Consider the following 24,270-nt stretch of genomic DNA (forward strand, 5'->3'; position numbering starts at 1 on the left):
TCTGTGGGATGACCAGTGCTCGGCAGACACAGGTGAAAAGCCCCCCTCAGGTGGCGTCATCTCTGAGAAACTTAGAAAATGAACTTGTTCACTGGGTCCCACATTTTTACAAGTTGTTTTACACCAAATCCCAGGAGCCAGCTGCCTCCTGTGTCACCATCCAGGCATAAGCCCCCTCCCAAACTACGCTCTCCCCTTTTCTTGGCTGCCAAGAACCAGCCTAACCTTCCTAAAAAGGTCCCCCTCACACCAAAGACAACATCTCACTGAAGATGCCACCCTTCCACTTTGAGGATAAATACAAAGCAATTCTTCCAGTAAGGAAAAAGGGAGCAGAAACATTTTCTGTAATTATACACATGGGGTAAAAGCACAGAAGCACACAAACACCACAGAAATCAATTAAATAAAACCAGACACAAACAGACAACTTGCAGGGGCAAGAAAGTAAAGAAAAAGATTAAAGGGAGAGCTCCTGGGTGATGGGCAGGTGGACTGCGACTCGAAGCTATAGGTAAGGAAAGGGACTTTGGTGCTGAATTCCTGTTGTGATTGTACATTACTGAATAGCTCTTTGCCAGCCTCAAACAACAGATCTGACCCCCAAGCTACATCTTTCCTGCAAAGAGAAGAAACCTGCTACACCTCAAAATGTGCCCAGTGCATCAGATGAGAAAGGAGAGGCATCAGCTGCAGAGAGCCCTTGCAGCAGTACGGCCTCAGGAGAGCAGCCTTAACAATTTTGTTTAGACCATCTGAAACACTGCCCCCCCTCCACTCCGCCAAAAGACAAAGTTTACCAAACAGGGGCACACAGGTTTCTTATCACTTCATTGCTTTCTTACTGGGACTATAACTGTGGAGTCTTCTGGGCAGCCAAAGAAGTTGCATGGGCTCAGAACTGACTAAAAAAAAATGGATTACCAAGCAACATGCAGGGAGAAAAAAATGCACATATCCCACACCGTTTTTTAGTGGTGATGCCCTTCCTATGTACACTTCATTATGTTTTTAAATTCTGGGATAACCAGTGTATAATATTCCACACACTGTTAGAAACCCACCAGCACACACGTGGAGCGCTTCACAATAGTGACAATGGTTTGGCAGAAACCCCATTTAAACTGCCCACATTAGCAACTTTCCATATACTTGCACTAGTGATGGACTGCTTCACAGTTAGGCTTTACCTTGCTTATGGAAAGCTCCAGCTTCATCTTGGACAACAAGGTAAAAATTCTTTGGTTATTGAAAAAAGTGAAATGGCGAGTATTTCCAATATAATACTTTGGTACATGTCAAGTTGAATAAAACTGAGCATTTTTTGGTGACTTGTGCTATATGTTTTAATTCACCTTCCCAAATAATTTACAGCAATGATTCACATTTTTTACTACAAGTAAATACAATTACCTATTCTTAAAAATCAAACATATTGCAATATGTTTTCATCAAGTTTGTGCGAGTAACTACATATTAAAATGGCAAACATCCTTTCCAATAACATCCTGGCAGAGTTTGCTTCTTCTGCAAGTAATAAAAGTGGAGGAGAGCAAGCCGTGCTCCAAGATGTTTGGCTGCGGCACCATGAGACAGCTGATGCATTCCAAATGTCTGTCAGGTCACCTTGCAAAACCAACCACCGCTAATCGATAGTGAAATCTTTCTGTCTCTGGCTTAACTATATTTCTGGTTTTGTTAAACAGAAGAAAATTGCCAATTAGTTGGACTCTGCCAGACCACGCAGCTAGGGGAAACTTACTGTCAACCTGACCGGTTCAGTTAAGAGTTAACACGAAGCAGTTCAATTGCAGTTCAATTACGATACTTAATCACTCACTGACTGTGCACGCAGGTTTTGGGAAATAAGCTGCAGCATCTTACTGTTGGTCTTCACAAGAAGCAGGTCAGTCTCCACATGTTGTCATGTTTCTAAGCATCCAGCCGTTTTTTCAGAAGCCCCAAACTCAGCTTTGCATTCCTAGGATGCGAGCCTTTTTTTCACCTCCATCGCTCTGCCCAGAAGTCACGTCCCTTTCTGTTACTCTTCATACGCCTTCCTTTTCTTGATTCTGAGCTATTTGGAACAGAGATCATATCTCTCTCTTTGTTTGGAAACTCTATAGCAGTTTGTACGTTGCAGCAGTATAATAAATAAAAAGTAATAAAAATGTTAGGAAAGTCCTTAGAAAAGTCCATGTTATTTCTACAATTACTCATGCTGTCACTATTTAAGAAACAATGCCAGGAAGATCTAGGACTTGAAGGGGACTTACAACAATTTTTGTAAAAATACACTATTGAAATGATGATGTTACCGACAGCAAAGGGTTTTGCAAGGTGTATGGCTTCTCCTGCTGCTTTTTCGAGTGCTTCTAACAGATGTTCAATTTCAAGTGGTCTGCAGATACCAATAGGCTGACGGTTCTGCAGGAATCAGAGCAGCAGATGTGCCCTGCATTATGTTTTGCTATTCCCTTTATGAATTGATATGTCACCCCGTGGGTTTATAGCTAGTTAATTTTGTAATGACATCACTATTTCTATACTTTTAATGATTCTCGCAGGATTTAATTTCTCAAATAACAGAACTCTTGATCCTGGAATTGCTATGCGAAAGCAATATATAATAAACAGATTTGTTTACATGATACAGTTCTATTTCCCACCAAATGCCTTTGCTGATAGCTTTTAGGTAATGCTGGTATGCAGGTGAATTCTTCCAAAGACTGCAGATTTACAACATGGCCTCATTTCAGGGCTCTAGACTTAACGTCTGTGCATCTCTCTACAGGATTGTTACCCTCAAACAAGTATCGCTCACTGGCTGGAAGGAATGAGGATAAGAAGGGAATAAGGATAGAAATAATGGGGATTTCCACTGGCTCTGCTGTAGCCCCTAGGTATTGCCCCTGTCAGATGCTGTGCTCCACGGCAGTGTAACATCACTACTTGCATGGTACCCAAATAAAATCACAATGCACAGGAAATTGCGCTCCATTTTCCACTGACGGTGACCCAACTGTGACAGGGCAGCACTCCAGCTTTTTGGCTTGGACACTTTTGATCTTAAAAGGGAGCCAAGTTTTTCCTCCCTCAAATACGGTTGCAGAGGTTGTTAGAGCCCAGAGGTTTTGCAAGCCCTTGGGCAGAATCTCCGATAACAGCTGCAGGCTGTGCAGTGCAGGCAGCAGGACACCACCCTTCTCCCCTGGAGTATTCAGTACTGTTAAAGAATGTCTTTCTTTTTGTTTTTAAATACAGGGAGGGAAAAGTGATGCTTAATAGCTATATTTAAAGGACTTTTGGCATTTCCTTCATAAAACTGAATTTTTAAGTATTTAAAAATTGACTGTAAAAAACCATTACAAGTTGTAAAAGGTTCTAGTTAGGTATGTTATGAAGCCTTGACACATACCTGAAAACTTTAACTTTGAGAAGTGAAAACTGCATAAGCATACATTCCTGCCCCCCATGATATCTCAGAAATTATATTCCTGCATTATTGCAAATATCAAAATACATCCCTAGTAAAAGCCAGCTTTTGAAAAGCGCCCGAGTCTTAAATTTACAGAATGAACACTATCCACTCTTACATGCCCTTACTGATCTAGCTGAAAGAACAAGGGAGATTAATTTCTGAGAAGCAACTAGATAATTTTTGCACGCACACAGTAGAGGATGATCTCTGATTGTGACTGCAGGCAGTCTCCACAGCCCTCGCAGGAGCTGTGCGCCTGTGCTGGGATCTGAATCCATCCCTAGGAAGGTAAAAGAACAAGGAAAGTATTTTTGTGAGTTTTCCACAGCATTTCTCCTTTCTTTTTTTTTTTGAAAAAATGTTCTGTCTTTATTTCTTGCAGTTCAGAGTTCTTTAAAAAAGTGAGTATGAGCCTTAGCGCAAGTCTCAGGTTTAAACACACAAAACTCAGGAAAGCTAATGCTGAAGTTAAGTCAAATTTGACTGGCCTTCAGCACTGAGAAATAGCAAAGACCAAGCTCCACCTGGAGGTCCACACCTATTGCTTGCATACATTAGCTGACTTCCATCTATATTTAAGCTATAAGCAAGTGTGTTGTATAACAGCAGGCAGCACACTGAGCCCATGAACGAGCATCTCGGACTACTCTGAAAGCAGAAGCGCATTTCCCAGGGACATGGCACACCACAAGCCCTCCAGACCCACCTCTCATGCTCTGCTCTGGATTCCCAAGAAATGCCGAACCAAACTCTTCCATCGCCCGAACTCCGCACTTCTCCCCCAAAAGCTCCCAGCCAGGACTTTCAGCCCCTCTCCCAAACACCTTTAACTATGGGATTAAAATCATGCTCAAAATCTTTGCTCCTTCGACGTAACTAAACTACATCTGCTGGTGATGCTCGTTTGTGCAGGCAGCTGGAATTCCTCAGGGGCTTTCCCGAGAAACAAGGACCACCATAAACCTGCAGGTCTAAGCCAAGGGTGCGTTGCCTTGCTCCAGCCTTCTCCAGCACGGAGGCACGGCCATACAGAGACTTCCAGTGCATCTCCAGCGCTTTCGCTCCTTCAGAACCTGAACTCCCAGCCAAAACACCCACCTTGCTGCCCACCCGCTCCCCCCCCGCGGAGACGACGAAGGAGCGAACACACACACGGCAGACGTCGGGCACGCTGCTCAGTGCGCAGCTTCAGGGTGCTCAGATACAGCCATCAGGAGCTCAGCAGCCTAACCCAGATGAGACCCGCTATATTTAGGATACAACTACTTTCTAAAAATGCATTATCTAGACAAAACAGTTGAGTATCTTAGGGATGCAGGTTCTGGTTTTCCGAATATTTCTGATATTTACTCTGACATTTCCTCTGAGCGCGCGTGGTGTTTTGAAAGGAAAGGAGTTTTCTGTTGCTTAAGGCCAGTCCTTCCTGTTTGTTAGTTTATCCCAAACCCAAGTTTGCACATGAATAAAACTGTTGCTTTAAGTCTGATTTCAAACATGTGGTAAAGGAGAATCTAACAATTTTATGAGGCATAGTTACTTTTGTAGAGGGTGAGTTTGCCCTGGGGAATTTTCTCTGACTAGATTTATCACAAGTTTTTTGAACCAGATAATTTTGTTTGATAGCACATCTGGCAGCATCATAAAATCTTGACGTCCCAAGCTATTACACAGGAATTACTTTTGTAAATCATTTATGAATATTACTGATGTAGGCCTATTCTGGGCAGTACGAAAGGAAACGGAGTGCTGAAGGACAAAGGAAGGGAAAAAGGATTCCCTGCCCTTTCAGGATGCATCAGATAGGGTGGGTATTTATCATTTTAAATGGGAAACATGCTGTCATTGATACAGCTGAAAAGTCCGCATAACACAACTTGTTCCCCATATTCCCTAAATAGGCAAAAGGGGAAGATATTGTAGCTGAGGAAAACCATAAATCGATCTCTCCTGAAGAAAATTTGCCCTATCCGAATCTTTAATAAGGCTTCCCAATCAAATGCCGCATATTGCTAAAAGCACAGTCAACACAAACTAACAACCCAAGAAGAGTAAAGGAGGGAAGTCTTACCAAGACCAGCATTGAGGCAAAATAAAAAGAACATTTTAGCTAAAAAAAAAAAAAAAAAAAAAAAAAAAAAGGTATTTACAAAAACCCCACGGTGACATGCCTTTTGAACCATGCCTTTTGAACACGGCAACGTGACTGAATGGAAACTCTCCACGTAATTAAAATAACATGATTAGGTTTTCTTAAAACCATAGCTGCTAAATATATGCCTTCAGATGGAAACCTGGCAAAATGAAAGCTTATGTTCATTTTTAGTACCAGGAACTATCACACAATTAACAATTTTGGAAGATTGCACCTATCGATTTGGATTGAAAACACATCAGACGCTGAGAAAACTTTGGGTGCCGCTACGCCGCCAAACCTAAAGTCTGGCATTATATTCCTTTTGAGCAATACACCGTGTATTTCATTTGCAGTGGGTGAATGGACACCGAACACACCATCACCGGGTGGAGGGGCAACGGAGGGGTCACCCAGTAGGACCTGGCAGTGGGGGACTAGAACCAGCCCTCTGCTCCTCATTCCTGACATCCCCAACACTGGGAGCTACGGGGTGTTATTTTTGTTGGGCCAGAGCAAAGGAAAAGGTCGTTCGCAATACGCCGCAGAAACATATTTCCAACCTTAGGTAAGAAGGCATTTTGTTGGGGAATTTCCTTGCTTCGGGGCCCATAAGGAGGGAAGGAGCAACTCTCTGACAGCTCCTATTTGACTTCCAAACGCCAGGCTCCTTCAGACTACAGCAGGTCTACAAGGGATGCACAGAGCCATTATGCAGCACATGCCAGAATTACACCATGCGCTCGCCCTGCCAGAGTAGACAATTTCTAAATTCAGCTTCCTCCCAGGAAGCAAATTCCTGTCTATACACACCCAGAACTGATTTCTTGCAGATGAGCACGCTGCCCGCAAAAATCCGAAGCGGACTGCATCCGCAGGGTGCCGAGGACTCGCCTCAGCAGGGCAGAGCTACAGCAAGAGCCGCTAGCTGCGCTGAGTCGAGAGGCACTCCTGTGTTTTTTAGAAAGTGGCAGTACTGAAAGAAGAAGCTCTAATATGAAAAAACAGGTTTAAATTTTTGATAGTTTTAGATTAACTAGAATTAAAAAATGACAATGTAACAGTTTTGCTAATCAAAGCATGGATGCTTTCAAGCTGCACAAAGAGCCCAAGTAGGAAAAAACCCACAACATAAACAAAAGGAAGAACTGAAAACAAATGGTGATTTCCAAGGTCATGAATGATATCTGCATGGTATCACCTGGATATTGCTCCTCAGACTTGCCAGCATGAGGCAACACTGGCTGTACCTGAAATCTGATATTCATATTCTGTTTATCCCCCTCTTTCTGAATGCAAACACATGTTCTGTCTTTTCAATAAAGATGTGTAACACATGCATGGAATAGGTATATTAAAAGTCTTAAAAGTCATCTGTTAATTGTAGATATGTGTAAATGACTATGTAGCAAGTCTTCCTAGGGAGACAGAACTGGAAAAAAAGAGAGAAAGCCACACTAAATTTAGAAAGCATGAAAAAGCTCAACGACATAATCATGCAAGGTTGATTCATGGATTTTTTTCCTAATTCAATACAACTATTATAATATTATTTTAGACAATTCCAGAGCGCCAAAGAGTGCTGAGGGGTTTTTTTTATTATTCCATTACAGACAGCACTTGCCTCAGTAACTATGCTGAGGGAAGAAAATCCATCATGTATTAACCATACTCCAACTTCCAACAGAAATATTCCCCATTTTGTGAAGTAAAGTGAGATGTGGGAGCCCTTGACCTTCTAAGTAATTAAGGGAAACAGAGACATTCTTGTTTTTATTAGAGACACACTAAACTATTTGAAAATAATTTGAATAGCTGGAGAATTAGTGTATTTGCCTGTTCATGAGTAGTGCAGATAGTTTAGAGTTCTCTTGGGGGCAACACATCGTAATGAATATCTGCTATTCATATTTAATGCAATCTGCCAAAGAGTGCTTTTGGGAGGACTTTCTGTGTCAATATAATGATTAACAACAGAACTGGAAAAGTAAATGAATTCCTGCAACGGGTGGGGCTGGCAAAAATATCTTGCAGTACTACACCAGTAACTCTGTATTTAACTGTACTCTTTTAATGATATCAGTGGAAAAACCATTTCCCGGGGCGGGGGGGGGGGGGGAGCAAGCAATCTTTAAGTTGAAGTTCAAGTGGTAAATAACCAGCAGTAATGGAAGGAGAAACAATTCCAGCAAAAAACAATGCTTAAAACAACAATCTGCCTGGCCTGAGCATGTCTGAAAAGCCTGAGATGCAATACTGACCAGTAAATGTAATAATTAGTATTTACATAGCACTACCCAGAAGTAATGCTGTAGTTAGCTCCTTGTCTACCTCTTCCAGTTCTCTCAGATGATCTTACTTTCCATACCTTTTCTCTTACTTAGAAGATTTACATAAAACAGGATATAAAGTCCTTTATTTTTTACAATGTACTTTTAAAACACCCCAGACAGAAAAGTATGGAAAAGCTTGGCTAAAATACAATGAATGACCTTAGTATGGATTTTTCTCCTTGACATCCCAACAGGCCTCTGAATAACACATTCAGATTTTTTTTTTTTTTTTTAACTATCTGGATGAAGCAATCTTACTAAGTTTATATAAATTCCAGGACATTCTTGTATCAGGCTCACCGCTCTCCCCTGCCCCCTTACCAAGCTACTCCTACTCCTCCTTTGCAACAAATGAAGGCAGAATATCAAGGATCCAAAGGCTCACATTGGCATGCTAAAGACCAAAATGTGGCAGGATCTAGAGGTAGAATATGGGATTGCTCCCATCAAATGCCATGGGCTACGCACATCGCCCCATTCAAGCAGGATGCTCAATCCAAGCAGAAAGCAAACAATTGCCGACCAAAGTGTTTTACTATTTAGTGGCTCCCACAGTGGTTATTGACCAGACCCTACTTTAATTTGATCAGGGACTACTTTCATCACAGCATTAGCTCAGATTAATTTTTTTTCCTCCCCATGCCAGTCTCCAGCTCACACCAACTGGCTTTGTCATGGAGTGGTCTTTATCCATGTTAAACTAATTCTGTAAAACTCATTCTGGTGAAGTAACATTACAGAAACCAGTCTTACAAAGATAGTCCACCAATGAGCAGCATGGCTTCATCTTCCCCATGCTGAGATTCACCTGTAAAACTGCAACATTGCTGTGTGCCTTGCGGCCATAACATAAAGACAGTACTTTCCTCGTTGGTTTTCAATGCAGTGGATATACTATGACGATCTGCGTAGCTTTTACATACCTTCCTTCTCAAATTTCAGGTGATGCTTCACTTGGTTAGAGTTTTTTTGTAGGTTTGGGGAGGGGGGGTTAAGCCTAATTTGTATAATTAGTCTTTTTCTAGAAATTAAAAGTTGCAGTTACATCCACAACAGATGCTTTATAAAGAAGGTAAACTCTTTTTAAGCTGGTATTCTCACATTGTGACAGTTCCCTTACTGGTCTCTGGCAACCGTATTACCAGCATTAGATCTCATGACTGCAAGATGGGCCCCTCCTTCCAGGACTAATGAAGAGCAGTGCCACCCAGATACCAGAATTGCCTGCGTGTGCCTGCATGACCACTACTTGCCCAAACCTAAGATGCTTTTACTTTAATAAAATGTTGTGTAACAATATTTGCCCATATTTATTTATTCCTCCCCCAAATTTCACTAACGTTTTGTGATTTTCCTATTGCAAACATGTCAGGCTCTGCAGGACTTTTGTTAAGCAGCCATCTCCCACAGCTGCTCCCAGTCTGGCAGAGAGACAAACCCTGTTGGTCTGGGACAGGCTGGCGCACAACCCAAAAAGCATGGGAATGCCTCCAGTTTTGCCTTCCCTTACCATTTCTAAATGAGCTAAGCAGTAACCTCCTGAAACAACCTTTGCTTTTTTTTTTTTTTTTTTTTTAAATATAGATGCAATTCCTCATTATTAATGCAACCGGGGAAGCCTGCATGCCATCTGATCTCAGGAGTGAAGACATCTGCTCTGTGCTGTATGGGGTAATACAGTGATAGGTAAATCAATCGGACTTATAAAAGTAACGATCTTCTTGACCGTAGTCTCGTTCCGTGCTAATGCACAGTTCATGTATGTGTAAAAGTGATATTTTTTCATCTTCTGACCTTGTTAGCACTGTGACCAGCCCTCTAATTATTAAGTATTTTGCACTATGTATCTCAGTATAAAAACAGAAGCCAAGTCACAGGTCACAGAGGCAGCACCATTATTAACATCAGTGAAACTAAATCACTCCATCCTGAACGCTTATTCTCAGCCCCTTGTGCTCACAAATTCATGTCTAAAATACTGTTGTCTGTTTAACAGGACTGGAGATACCTACCCCAACTGTAGATTAAGATAACTTAATGCAACTTGATATAAGTTTATCTGCCATCATGGAAAGTCTAAAACCAAGACAGAACTAAATAAAACAGGACAATAACATGAAGGCTTAAATGAATGTAACTTCGAACAAAAGCTGTTGAACTGCATTGTTTTAAAAAGATTAAGGATATCTTTATAGTATTCCTGTTATGTAAAATTATTTCTATTGGATTTTGGATGAATGGAAAGAAATCTGGAAGATAAATAGTACAATAGCTTCAAGCATGTAGAGAGCAGTGGCTTGGCCAAACTTTAATTTCTTCAGGTCTTTGCAAGCAAGATCTATATTCTTCCACCACCCGGTATAAGTTCTAACTTTAGTAGAGGCCATCAATCATACTGACCTTGGGCCATGGGCGGATTCATTGTAACAAAAAAAAAAAAAAAAAAATCCATAATGAAAAACAAAAACCCGAAATATAACCCAAAGCTCAACCTGCTTGCTTCCAAGAACTTTTCCCCTTAACTCCAGTGATATTAACCTCAAGCTCCAGAATAAGAAGTCTACAGGTTTCAAAACAAGAGAGACTGTTGCCACCAAAGCTAAGAAAACAGAGTAGTACAAACCAGAAGAGTCATCCTGCAGGGGACTGTGTCTGAAAAGAAATTGTCCTCCCTATCTTGCCAACTTTAGCTGGTATTTTCAAACACTATTGCCTTGAGCTATGCCAAACAGCTGCCAGGCTTTCAGGCTCAGTCAAGGCAAGCCACTGCTGCAAAGCACCTCAACAAAAATACTACCCTGAAAATGCTGGGACCAGGGCATGAAGACACAAACTCAAAGATTCAGTAGTAGCCCCTTACTTTGCATACTGACAGAAATTCATACTTAGCACTACTTTTTTTCAAAGGCTGAACACTGAGTGGCTTATTAATCATTAATAGTGCATCTGCAACACAGTCTTAATTCCAGAGGAACAACTCGTGGAAAAGACAAACTCTGCATATCTGATCATATGTATTTGGTATTTACCAACGTATGCCTCAGGGAAAAAGTTCCCATTAACTAATAACACTATTTCTTCAACAGGTGAGTGTTCTTACAATATCAGGGGATAAATTCAGTATGGTATTCTGATAATTAACCAGGATAATTTCTAATAGTATTGTAAAGTTGAACAGTTACTTGTAGACCTTCTGGCTGAAAGTGTTTTGGTTTTCACCTCCAGTAAAGATAAACACCCTGCAGTAAAACAGGACAAATAGAAGCCTGACCCGATTAGACCTCCTCCCACATGTGACTGGACGAAAACTGTCCACATAACTGGAAAAAAAACCAAAAACATTTTACTTCAAGACTGCCCAGTCTTCAAACATGCATATGTGAGACATGAAGCCAGAATTAGTATTAGGCAGCACAAACCCCACAACTTCACTCTTCCTAAGTTTTGTCTTCAACTGTGGTTTCCCATTCACGTTTGGAACTCTTAACTTTGTGTGCTTTCTGTTGAAAGATGTATTAGAGGCACTGCTGTTAACAAGTCTCCTTTTCCTTTAGTAGAAAGTGTAGTTGTTCTGCAAATGCGCTGTTCAGTCAAGACCTTCTCATATTGAACAATGACAGTAATGTATTTAGACAAGGGCCTTCACAACAAACTGACCTGCAAAGCTGCATACATTCTGGTTTTCCTCATATGGGCGATAAATACATCACCCATACAGCACCCTCTGCAAGTTCAGAGACTGCAGACCTTCAGTATCTTGTCTGTGTGATGCTACTTTAAGAGTTTATACCTGGGACAGCTTTGTTTGGATCCACTTAAAGACATATGAAACCAAGACCAAGCAGAAACTGTGTGTTTGTCATAAAGCGATGAAAAAACTTGCCCAGCTAATACACTCAGCAATGCTGAAAACGCGAGAGCGCTGCACGTGGAACTCAGCCATAGACTCAAGGGCTCATTCTGCTGCCATAGCCAGCTCGCAGCTACCAGCTGTCCACGGGGCTGCTCTTCACAAGCTGCCCAGGAGGAAAGCACTTCTTACTTACGGAAGAAAACGAAAGCAGTATTAATTACTGTGCCATTCATGAGAATTCTGTACTGAGGAACCATCGTTGTTCATGAATACACAGCAGCCAATTTTTCTTTAAACACAACATTGGATTCTGCAGCTAGCACAATAATGCAGGATATGTCAAAGTCCATAGCAGGTTTTATCAGCCCTGGTTTCCACAGGTTTGCTATGTCATATAGTTGCATGTTTACTTTTATAAAAACAAGAATAAGTGAAAATGGTATTTCAAAACAAATGCATACTCTTTGCCCAAGTAAAATACATTACAGGTGAACAACTGCAATTATTCTCCAAATAATTTCAGAAAAAACACGATCAGTCTTTTTTAGAGGAAATCTGGTCAATAAAAGCTATTAATACCAAGCACCTACTTGCAGGTGACGGGGTGCTGCATCCGCTAGTTGGTGGGTGACTCTGGAGTCCATGGAGGGAAGGTAGCGACAGTCCACCGATGACTGGAGGAAAAAGTAATGGATATGGCGCTGCTGGATAGTGAGTCATATGTCCGTTCACTGCTGGTACTGGACATGTGCGGCTACTGGTTGTCATGTTAACACCTCACTGTGTATAAATATTATGTTGCATCACTCCAGGCCAGCAAATAGATACTACAACTTGTGAATGAAGAGGGCTGTCAAGCTTGCAGTATGGCTTGAGCTGGATTGTGTGATGATGAAAATGTAATTCACTAGATCAGGTCCGTCCTATATCTCATCGCTGCTTCCTACTGTTCTCTTTTCCAGGACATTCTTGCTCTGCAGACTGTGGAGAGAAAGTCTTCTTACTCTGGGTATCAGGGCGCAGTTCAGCTGCTTATGCAAATGTTTTTCTGGTAGGACAGTTGCTCTCTACAGATGCATACTGATATAGTCTGTGGGAAGAAGAGAACAATATATTGATTATAACATTTTTGGTTTTTAATATATACACATAGGAAAACCTTTTATCCATTTGCTACTTTTTATAAGTAATTACTTATTTATCAGTGTCCTACAAGATCAGCTTTATGGTTACCTGGGGGTAAAATTCTCACTCTACTGAAGTTAACAGCAGAACACCCATTAACTTGGTTTCCCTGCCCAATGTGTTACACAAAAAGCAATTTCTGGTCAGACATAATCTTGTTTTGGAAACTGCCAGTTTTAAAACCAATGCATCTATAATTACCAAAAATTGTGATACTGGGAGAGAAAAAAAAAAAAAAACAACTTCTGAATAATTTCCGGGTACATGAAAGCTTTCAGTTTCCCCCACAGAAGCTACAGAACAAATGACACTGAGGAAGCTCTCTGCTCACTTCAATGCCATGGCTCAGGCAGGGCACTGGGGAACTGTGTCTGAAGGTGATTTTGTATTGGGCTGTTAAAACATCAATTGGTTTATCAACGATTGTTCTCATAAAGGATAGTTAGTTTATCTTATTATCACTGAAGAGATACCTCACTGATCAGTCTCTCCACTTTAATTTTTCTTTTTTTTGGAAGGGGGAACTGCCTTTAACACCAAATAAACAAGCACCCGTTATTTCATAGGCTGGGTGAGTGAGTGACATAATGGCGACGCACTGCTCCTGTGCCCTGCTAGGTAACTCGCTTGCTCTCATGACCACCATCTTCAAAGTCATCCAGAGCTACACATGCCTTCCTCAGTGTTTCACCCAAATGACTGGTACCTACCGAGGAGTCCTCATTTTCTCAGTCTCTGTACCAAAAAACGCCGGCTGAGAACACGGCAATTCTTGTGCTATTCTCAGCAGTGAAATTTGCTCCCACCATAGCCATTTAAGTCTACGTACAGTGAAGGGCTGGTCATCTTGGAAACAACCTGCTTGTGCAACACTAGTAAGTTCTACCGGTGTCGAGAGCTACTGAGAAGGCTCTCAGTAGCAACTGCTCCCCATTGCGAACACTACTCCTGCAGTTATTTGTGCAGTGCTCCAGGCAAAAGCCAGCAAGCACTGCAGCCAGCTCCTGCACGAGGAGTTACCCATCTCCTCCAACACACACTGCTGGGGGAAGACAGTAGGAGCCACAGTCCAAACTCAACCACCCAAAAGCAAGGCAGCCCAGCGCTGCCTGAAGGCTTTGTTTCCCGAGACAAGCTGCTACGCCCTTGCATCTGCTAGTCAGCGATCAGTAACAACATCCACCGCTACACAGCATTTTTATTCGTAATTCTTTGAAATTATAGCCTGAAACCAACGGCAAAAAGATTTTTGGGTGGGAAAACAAAGGCAGCGGTGAAATGACTTGTCAAGGTCACAAAGCCAAACCGATGCCAGAGGAGGGAAACTGTGACAACACAATGTTGACTATCCCTACTGCTACTCAGTCTACTAGTTGTCATTAAGAATTTAAACGAGTGAGGAAAAAAAAAGGGAAAAAAACCCAAGCCCGAATGCATATGTTTGCCTGTCAGAGAGCAGCAGAGTGTTTCTGCTCTGTGTGGAATACCAGCAAAGGTTACCAGCTGTGCATGTTTTCAGACAGCCATTTCTGCTGAGTGCAGCGTGCTTGGGGATAACAGAAATGTAGCTTGTAAGTATTTGATAACTGTGTAAATTATGCACAAAATACCTTTAATGTTAACGGAGACAGACATATGCATAGTTGAGACGGTAACAGGGAGTATAGCGAGCTAATGCACAGCTGTTGGCCACACCGAGCTCGAAGACCACGTGCCTGGAGACCAGTGAAACCAGGCAGATCTTTTGAGGAAGCCTCAACAGCCAAAATATATCAACTCATTAACAACACAAAATGAGATGAACCATCACAGGTGACTGTTTTACCTAGCTAAAGCTTTATGAAGCTTAAGAGACAAGGAAAGCCAAGTATCAAAGGAGTACACAAAAAACTAATGTTTTCTAAAGCAATTCCACAAGAGCCAGCAAAAATAACCATGCTTCAAAATGTCTGCAGAAAAACAAAGAGGGGAAGGATGTTGATGAAAACCAGCCCTAAAAATCTACGCATTAAATTAATCACAGAACATGTCACCTATTTTTAAATGATGTAGGGCTCTGGAAATAAAATTCGTCTAATAAAACTAATACCTCCAATTATATTTCTATTAGCCAGAAAAATGCAGAGCTCATAATAAATTATAAAAATTCCCAGAACTGCAACATTGGACATATTTGTATATTTAAGTGGCAAGTATTCAGAAAAGAAGTAACTCCTCCAGGACGTGGGGGTGGGGGGGAAGGCACTCAGGGAATCTCTTCCGTCACTTCCTCACCACTGCAGGAACATGTTCTGTGATGGAACTGGTGATGACAAAATACAGCAGTATCATAGCTCCCCAGTATGCAACTCCATATGAAATATCTGACAGTGCCAAAACTAGATTACAATCCTACAGTTCTGCATGCTTATAATTTTATGTGAGATATAATTATATACTGAAATTACTACCAGAAAGCAAGTTTCTCTTGCCTTACTCAAAAATCACCTTCCTTTCACACCTCGTGGCAGAAAATTTCCTGCAGATAGCTGTGCCAGAGATGGATAGCATAAAAGGTATGATACTCTAAACAGCGTATAATTTAACTCCAAGTAGTGTTCCTCAGGAGCAGCAGAACGTTATAAACGTGCATGTGGCTGAACATCTATATTATGGTCGAGAAGGAAATCGCAAGCAGACACCTACATTCCAACAACTCCAGCTTCTTGTAAAGAAGAAAACGCCACTCGTGTTCTGTGGTTACCAAGGTACTTCAAGTCACCAGCTCTGCTAACAGACATTACAGACCCGTCACCTCCATCACTGCACAGCAGAGGACGTCACAAAGTAGAAAGTGTTGCAGCGCAGAAAACCCAAAGATCAGTTGTTCCCATTCATGCCAGTTCCATGGCACTAAAGACAATTCCTAAGGCAAGACTTGACTCGTGTCACCAGTATGAGACGTTCATGCCCCTGAACTCACTGATGAAGATCCCAGCTTTAGACATCAGTCGCAGATGTCTAGGCTGCAAATGGTTCCAAGGTGAAAACACCTTTTTTGCTCAACTAAACCTGCATCACAGTACTTAAGGCACTGTACGGGTGCCAGCTTTGAGAAGGAGACTTTTCGTTGCTGTCACTTGCTATGGTAAACGCCACACAGCTGAAGGAGCACGTCCTCTCTGGACTGTGACACTTGCCCAGAAGCAAGCCCCATCCTTGCCGTGCCATGTGGACCTTGACCATGCTCTCTTCTGGCCTACACCTGGATTCCCTTGAGGACAGAGCTAACGAGCTTACCCTAAACAGGGCAGGAAGAGCCAGCTACCACAGCTGAGGAGCAACCCCAAAAGCAGCAAGCCAAACCCACCACAGAGTCACCTTGGCAGTAGTTGAACGCCCACTCATGTGAGGCAACAGCATAGATTTCTGCCCTGTATATACGAGACAAAATTTTCAGAGAATGGCTGTCATCAAGGCATTCAGAGGATCTACCCAGTTGTACTGTTTTTGGCTGGGATAGAGTTAATTTTCTTCACAGTAGCTAGTATGGGGCTGTGTTTTGGATTTGTGCTGAAAACAGTGTTGATAACACAGGGATGTTTTCGTTGCTGCTGAGCAGGGCTCACACAGAGCCAAGGCCTTTTCTGCTCCTCACCCCACCCCACCAGCGAGGGGGCTGGGGGGGGCACAAGGAGTTGGGAGGGGACACAGCCGGGACAGCTGACCCCAACTGACCACAGGGGTATTGCGGACCATACGGCGTCATGCTCAGCATAGAAAGCTGGGGGAAGAAGAAGGAAGGGGGAGAATGTTCAGAGTGATGGCCTTTGTCTTCCCAAGTCACCGTTAGGCGTGATGGAGCCCTGCTTTCCTGGAGATGGCTGAACACCTGCCTGCCCGTGGGCAGTGCTGAATGGATTCCTCGTTCTGCTTTGCTTGTGTGCATGGCTTCTGCTTTACCTATTAAACTGTCTTTATCTCAACACACGAGTGTTCTCACTTTTACTCTTCCAGTTCTCCCTCCCCATCCCAAGAAGGGGAGAGAGTTGAGCGGCTGTGTGGGGCTCAGTTGCCAGCTGGGGTTAAACCACAACACCAGTATACGATGAAAATCTTCTTCCATTAAACTTGTCCTTCGGGACTGTTCATGAGTACAAAACCCTTAGTATGAACAGTATGGAAAAGGATCATACAGAAAAGTTTCTTTGAAGGCTTACCAAGAGATGATCACATTGTGCACTACATCGCATTGAACAGCAGCCAATGACTCTTCTTTGACAGAACATACGCCTCCTTCTTGTTTTTTACAGGCCTTTTATTGACTCGACTTCAGTGATAAAGCAGATGGCCACAGGGGAAGGAGGCTACAGTAGCTCTAGTGCAGAGCAGACAGAATATTTATCAGCTGCAGTTAATGCAGCAGGTGTACCTGTCTCTTCCACATCTCTTCTCTGTTTGTGTAACTAAGCAGAAGTTTAAAACCACAAATTTTCACATATAAGCTCCAAATTTTGCCAGATAAACAGTAACCCAACTTTTCTTGTTGTCTTAATTTCCAATGCATTTTCCACAGGCTTTACTAAAGAAAAGAGTTTTACTTTCCACACATCTGTCAGCTCTCCTAGAATGTGTTAAATGAAATTATTTTCATTCACTATGTTGTTATTTAGCTTACATTTGGTAACAATATTTAGTATTATTGTAACATAATGCATCCTTCTGAATTTTTCACTTGCACAGAATTTTATTTCAATTCATAAAATCCTTTTGCTATTACAGGTGACTTTGACACACATCAACAGCTGGATAGGCAAGAAGCCAAAGCAGGAGGCTTGGCCGATAGTCCTGTGCCAGCAGGAAGGTTATGTTCTGTCCTCTCTTCTGCCAACACCACCCCGATCCCACATTCCTCTTCCTCCCCTCTCACTGTCCAGAGCAGGGAATTAAGTTGTCCGTACTGCAAGTAAAGCAGTAACTTTGTCTTTTTTTCTTCCCTAGGTCAGTGGGGAGTTCTGCCCTACCTGCAGCAATGTTTGAAATTCAGCAGTCATTTTAAGATATCCACAACTGTGGCGCCCAGCAAACTTTTAAGGTAAATCCGCCATCCCTACACGCTTCTACCGTAGCAAACCGCTGTCGCTCTTCTGTTACAATTGGGGACGAAACCACGAACACAGGAGAGGCACGCCGACACAAGGACATGCTCTGCACAGAGCTGGGCGCTGGGGAATTTGCTGCGGCAGGCCTGGCGGTCTGCAGCACAGTTGTCCCTAAAGTTTCCAGGGTCACGGAGGAAGTCTCTTCTAAGTTCATTTCCCATTTTCTTGCCAACGCTAAAAATCCCCCCTCTCTTAAATCTTAGGCTAACTCCTAAAACAGGAACCTCTGGACTGCAAGGGCAGCCTGAGAAGTAACACAGGAGAAGCAAGTTGCTCCTCTCCCTGAAACAAAAACAATTCCAGAGAAATTTTGCATACAAAACCTTTCAACAATATATTACATCTTTTTCCCAAGGGACAGAGTTGACAGAGTCCTTATTTATTAGGTGGCTTTGAGACATATTCTAATGCTGTTTTCAAAACAAGTCAAGATCTAACAGTTTTGAGAACTCTTACTGTATTTAATGTATAGTTTGTACTGAAATCCCTGATTATGCATATGCCTTCTATTATGCCAGCTGATGGTGTTGCATTGAGTAGTACTGAATAATTCAGCAGATTTAGCACGACTCAAGTGTAAATCAGTCAGATACAGCAACACGATAACCACGCTGCCTTTAAACTCTTAAAAATGCATGGAAACTTTATTTCATAAAGGGGCGTACTCTGTTTTCCACTGGTCCTCATTGACTGTGAGATGTTGCATTTTTGTTTCCTTGGCTATCCAACGAGATTTAATTAAACAATAAACTAGTTACCGTGGCAGAAGTTAAAAAAAAAAAAAAAAAAAAAAAAAAAAAGCCTTTGGAGTGTTATGTTTCCTTTATTAGCATAGTGATGTGAAACTAAACAGAAAAAGCAATCTAATAACAAACATTCCTTTGAGAAGGGCTCTGGGAGCAAAAGGACATCCACTTATTGTTCAGCCCATCCCATTGGTCCATATACGGCAATAAAGGTACAATAGAAGGAAACAGGAAACAGACTGGCACATCTGCATTATCTTATTAGAGGCTAATGGATATCTGAGAGGAACATGCATCTGATGCTGAATAGTCTGTACCAATCTCCGAAGCAATTACTCTTAATTAGTGGATTCTGTTTATAGATGGAACTTAGTGTACCCTTCTGTATCAAAGAGATGCAGGCATCTGGAGAGAGATATGGTTTTCTTAAAGGGAAAGCACTGCAGCACAATGTGAGGGTTGGGCTGGGCTGTTTTTTGGCAAATAAAAGCTCTCTGAAGCATAACATATTCTACTGTATTATTAATCAAAAGAGCATGCTGGTTTAAAAAAAGGAAAGGAAAAAAAAGACCATACTGTTAATCTCAAACTCTGAAAGTAAACACAGAAAGCTAATACTTGCATATGAATTATATGACAAAAACCACTTTGATGATAAGCAAATAAACAACCAAGCCTAAAATTTTCAACCGCTGGCCAAAAAGCTTAAAATAGCAGCTTAAGTCAGAAGAACAACATCTGCATTTTGTATCTGCCAACTCTGCAGCCAAAAAAAGTAAACCACTCTATATGACCAGATGCATGAATAAAAAAGAAAATGCATGAAACAGAACTTCAAAGTCAGTTTATTGAAAAGCAGATCTGTAGCTCTTACATCCCGTAATCACAACTATCATATACCTTCAACTATAGGTGCAAGACTTATGGGAGGAAGGAAGATAAATTGTTGTAACAGAATTAAGACACTACAACACTTTTCCTACATCTTGGTATGTAAGATAGCTGCCTACTGGGCAACTATGAATTCCTTTTTGTCATAAAGCTGACACTTGCAAAATGGATTTCTATTTTATTTGGTGTTTTTCCTGAGATTGTTAAGAGATAATTAATATAATTAATGCGATTGTTGTTTATTTGAAAATCCTATTGGGAAGTATAAGGGGGGGGGGGGGGGGGGGAAGAGATTCTTTCTCCCTAAGCAGCTATGCTTTGTATTGCCTGCATTGCAAACACACACTGATATATGCCTGAAAAAAAGCAAATCTAAATCTGAAAGGGGAAAAGAAAAAAAAAAAGTGAGACACAATGACACCCATTTATTTACACACCATACAACAGTACCCTGCTGTGCCAGCTATTGATTTTAGTGGAACTGAGAGTCCATGTTGGAGAGTAGCAGCTGTGAGTACATAGCCTGAATCCTCATACGGGAACAATACTCTATAAGCAGAATAAACTATTTCAGCCAACCTTCATGTATAACATATAACATTAAAAACACACACAGCTTACATTTCAAAAATCTGAAGGGCGCTATGGTTATTTGTTCCACAAATATTCAGGGGAGTTATTAATGTATTTGTGCTAGCACAATGCTACTATAACGAAGAAATGTAAAGGATTGAAAATCCATGCTTTGCATGTCTGTTATTCTACAGAGATGTTAATTCTGTTATATACTAACCATATTTAAGATCCTCCTGCTGCATCAGGCAATTTCTCATTTTCTCCTCGTTTGCTATTTTAAAAGGCTGTTTGTAACTGGGTGTGGGGTGGTGGGGAGAGTGGTTTTGTTGGGTTTGGGGGGGGGGGGGGGTGTTTGTTTGTTTGTTTTTGGTTGTTTTTTTTTTTACAGCTATCTGCATTCCGTGTTTCTTTCATTACTCAGCAGTTGCCAAAACTATACCGAGAAGTAAAGATAAATGGTTAGGTCAGGTGATGGGGTTAACAATTTACTCTGTGTACTGCCATGAGAGCCAGATATAGTAGAATTGGCTCATGTTTATGTACAGGATGAGAAGTTGATTTCCTGTGCAATGGCTTTCAATCACCTCTGTAAGGGACTCTCTTGCAGTTTTCTGCAGAGAACTCAAGGGTCTTTGAATACATTTTGTGCTAGTATATAGGATACTCTGCTTTATAACTAAATGCATTCCTTACTTATTCTGCCACATTCAAAAATCCCAATGGACTGTCAAGAAAAGAAGTTCCCTTTCATTTATGGAAACCAAAAGGCAGGTAACTGAGCTTCCTGCTCCCTGAGTTTAAGTGAACTTCTATACCAATTTCCCTCCCCAATTTTAAAAGCTCTTTCTTAATGCTTAAAATTGCTCTTTTGGTGGAATCAAAACTTCTGTTGTTGCACTGTCATTTCTTTTGGTCCTTATTACTGTTTCTAAGAATGTAAAACAGTAACTCCATATTGAGAATATCCTAAATGAGAGACTATCCCATGGGCTACAGAGGTTTAGGAGATCATAGATTTGCCAGACCAAACCTGTGGGGGTTTTTTTCAGACCAAACCCATTTCCCTGTTTCTGCCCATCCCCAAACTCAACGGGAAAAAATACATCACTTCTCTCAAACACAATTCAAATGATCCACAATTTAAGCAGCAAAGGGTAGCCAGCAAAAACAGCTCTTACAAAGCAGGCCGGTCACTTGAGTCACATATAACCAGAAACTCCGATATGAAGCTTTTTCCCACCCAAGGTGCTATGCCTACTGCTTTCATCTTGTTCCCCAGCTACATTTTTTTTCAGCAGGTTTCCTTTGTTCCTGCACAGTTTCTCCCTACGGTTCAGAAAAAACAGACTAGACTTTGTGACTCAAATTGCCCTTTACAGTCCTATGTGTCCAACCAGATTGTTTTGATCCTACCTGCTTCTATGCAAGATGGCAATCAATGAAAAGGAAAACTTATCCTTGATGGGACTATGGAGCCTATCCCTTGGGCTCCCCTCTCATCATCCAGTCAAGGCAGAGAAAAAAGAACCACAGATAACAAAGGTGAGCTGCAAGCAGCACCAACATGCTTCTAAGATTTGAGAAGACAGGCCAACACAGGCCAACAGGTAGCACCTTAAACTAACAGCATACTCAACTACCTATAAAGGAAAGGTAGCATTGCTGATCTCTGATTAAGTTCAGAATGAGACACGCTTCCTGCCCAGCAAAAAGATCTTGCATTGAAGGTCTTCCCCTTAACTGGCAATTAATTGGTCTAACTCTGGCTACAAGGCACCTCAAGATAGCATCACACTGATTCCCAGTCAAAGCAAGTTTTTGTGAGAAGGGCTCTTGGAAAGAGATGGGAGGCCAGGGGAAGGGAGACTGAAAAAAGCAAGGAAAACCACATCCTGCTGTCTATGTTCAGTAATGTCATCCAGTATTACGGGACATGCAGATGTTTACAAGTATGCCAATCTCTTCCCAAGTGGCATTACAGCTAGAAGGATGTGGGGGATCTATCTGAAGACTCCCAAGCATGTTCTCAGAGTGCTCATCCTTAACCTTCTAGCTGATGGGAAATATGTCATGATGACCAATGGCAAGTACAGCACTTACTATCACTGCAACAACTAAAAAGGCCTTATACTGAGTGTTTATAACCTTTAAGAGGCCTTCGAGATCAGTAAGAGGGGTCAAGTGATGTTATTGTTTTGGTGACAGACGGAAGATCCCTAGTAAATGATGGTGGCCTGGGAATCATTAAAAGAACGGAGTACTTCATCTGCTCAGAAACTGAAGAGGGAACAGCTTTGGAGGGCAGGTCCTTGACAGAGAAGTACAGCTCTTTGGGAGGCCAACACTCTATGGTCACAATGAGCACTGTAGGTGAACCTCTGAAACAAGATGACAAGATACTTCATTAAAGGAGAGCCCAAAGACACGCAGGACCAGCGGTAACTTTTACTGGTGACAATAAGTGGGTGCTGGTCTCAAAATCCCAACCAGTGAAGCCAGGAGTCAGGACAGAGGCTCATCAAATGCTCTATGACTGGCAGGTGCTGAAAACGTTAGTGTTGATGGCCATACTTTATCCATACATCAATGTAGGTGATGTAAAGTCACTGCAGGCTAATATTAGGAAGGATCAGGGCAATTTATATTTGCAACATTTGCTGTTAGCCTTCATTGAATAAGACATTGCTAGAGATGACTGTCCCAGTACAGAAGCAAGTCTCATCTGTCTGTTCAGCCTTAGACATATCTTCCTGAGAAGTCCTGGTCTCAGCAGAACCATCACAATAAAGCAAAACAGCACACCATCTCCCTTCTCTGAGGTCAATTGGGTAGTCTTCCTCTGCATGGACCCATACAGGGTATCTTCAGTGGCACAAAGGATGGAACCTAGTAGTCAAGTTTAGCCAGCTTGGATGTCTAGCCACAACCGCAAATTGTGGCGCTAGACTTCCCTTCATCACCAGTTCAAGGAATAAAAATCTCTAGAGCTTCAGTTTGCACTTATGCTTTGTTCAATACCTGGGCAACTGCTAAATACATATCTTTTTGTGCCCCACTATGGCATGGATGCGCTGCCTGGAAATGCACTGAAGGAGGATCAGTGCAGTATGTGATCTTCACATACTAGGTAAGGAAATAAAGACTTCAACAGTCACTGAAATGAACAAAGAGGAGAATAAAATTCTGTTTAATTTGGAAAACATGCACTGCAGTGGATGGTTCTGCCTCAGTTCAACACACTTCATTTTATATGTGACACAGAAGGATTCCGCAAGAGTCCACATTACTGCAAAGAAAAATTCTGCTATCTGGAGTAATCTAAACTCATTGTTAGGGTGAGCATGTGGATTCACTCAAAAAATGTTTATTCAGGAGTCTGAGAAACCTGAAAGAAGATTTTGTTAGGGATGTGCCTGAATTGTGAAACAACGATCTAGGCTTCTCAATCCCCCAGGCAGAGTTTGGAACCAAGACACTATGTTCAGGAGGTAGGTTCAATCTGTTAGCATTCCAATTTTTTGCACTACAAGGCTGGAAATTCTACTTCCCCAGTGCTAGAGGAGTTTGTATCCTTGCTGCAGTCTTTGTCAAGTGAGGCAGGTGATCCAAGCAGAACAGAGGAAAAATAGGGTTCAACTATTGGTTGTGAACTTCACTTCTGAATACTAGTCTGTTGGACTAGAGATGCATCTATCATCTTAATATCACGGAGGTGTGGACACTGTGTTAACACAAAATAACTTAACACACATAATTTATCATATCTTTTGTTATATATGGCAAGTCTAGTAGTATGTCTGCTGAAAGGTTCTGTAATTCCTCTGAGTTATTAGAGTCTTCAGTCCTACTTTACCCAGAAGACGACATTTCCGCTGTCTACTTCAGGCTCCTGAACCTTCACTTATTACATATCACGAGTTCCAATACATTCCC

General features: G+C 41.7%; 1 protein-coding gene across 5 annotated transcripts in view; it reads right to left on the reverse strand.

Moving 5' to 3' along the window:
- RARB (retinoic acid receptor beta) overlaps positions 1–24,270 on the reverse strand; it is a 336,747-nt gene that overhangs the window by 187,007 nt on the left and 125,470 nt on the right. For all 5 annotated transcript variants that reach the window (XM_049798659.1, XM_049798658.1, XM_049798661.1 and 2 more), the window contains one exon: positions 12,389–12,888. In XM_049798659.1, coding sequence (XP_049654616.1) covers positions 12,389–12,566 — 178 coding nt within the window. In that variant the 5' untranslated portion in view covers positions 12,567–12,888. The remainder of the gene's footprint in view (positions 1–12,388; positions 12,889–24,270) is intronic.

Source organism: Accipiter gentilis, chromosome 4, assembly GCF_929443795.1.
Source record: "Accipiter gentilis chromosome 4, bAccGen1.1, whole genome shotgun sequence".
In the NCBI taxonomy this organism is placed as follows: Eukaryota; Metazoa; Chordata; class Aves; order Accipitriformes; family Accipitridae; genus Astur; species Astur gentilis.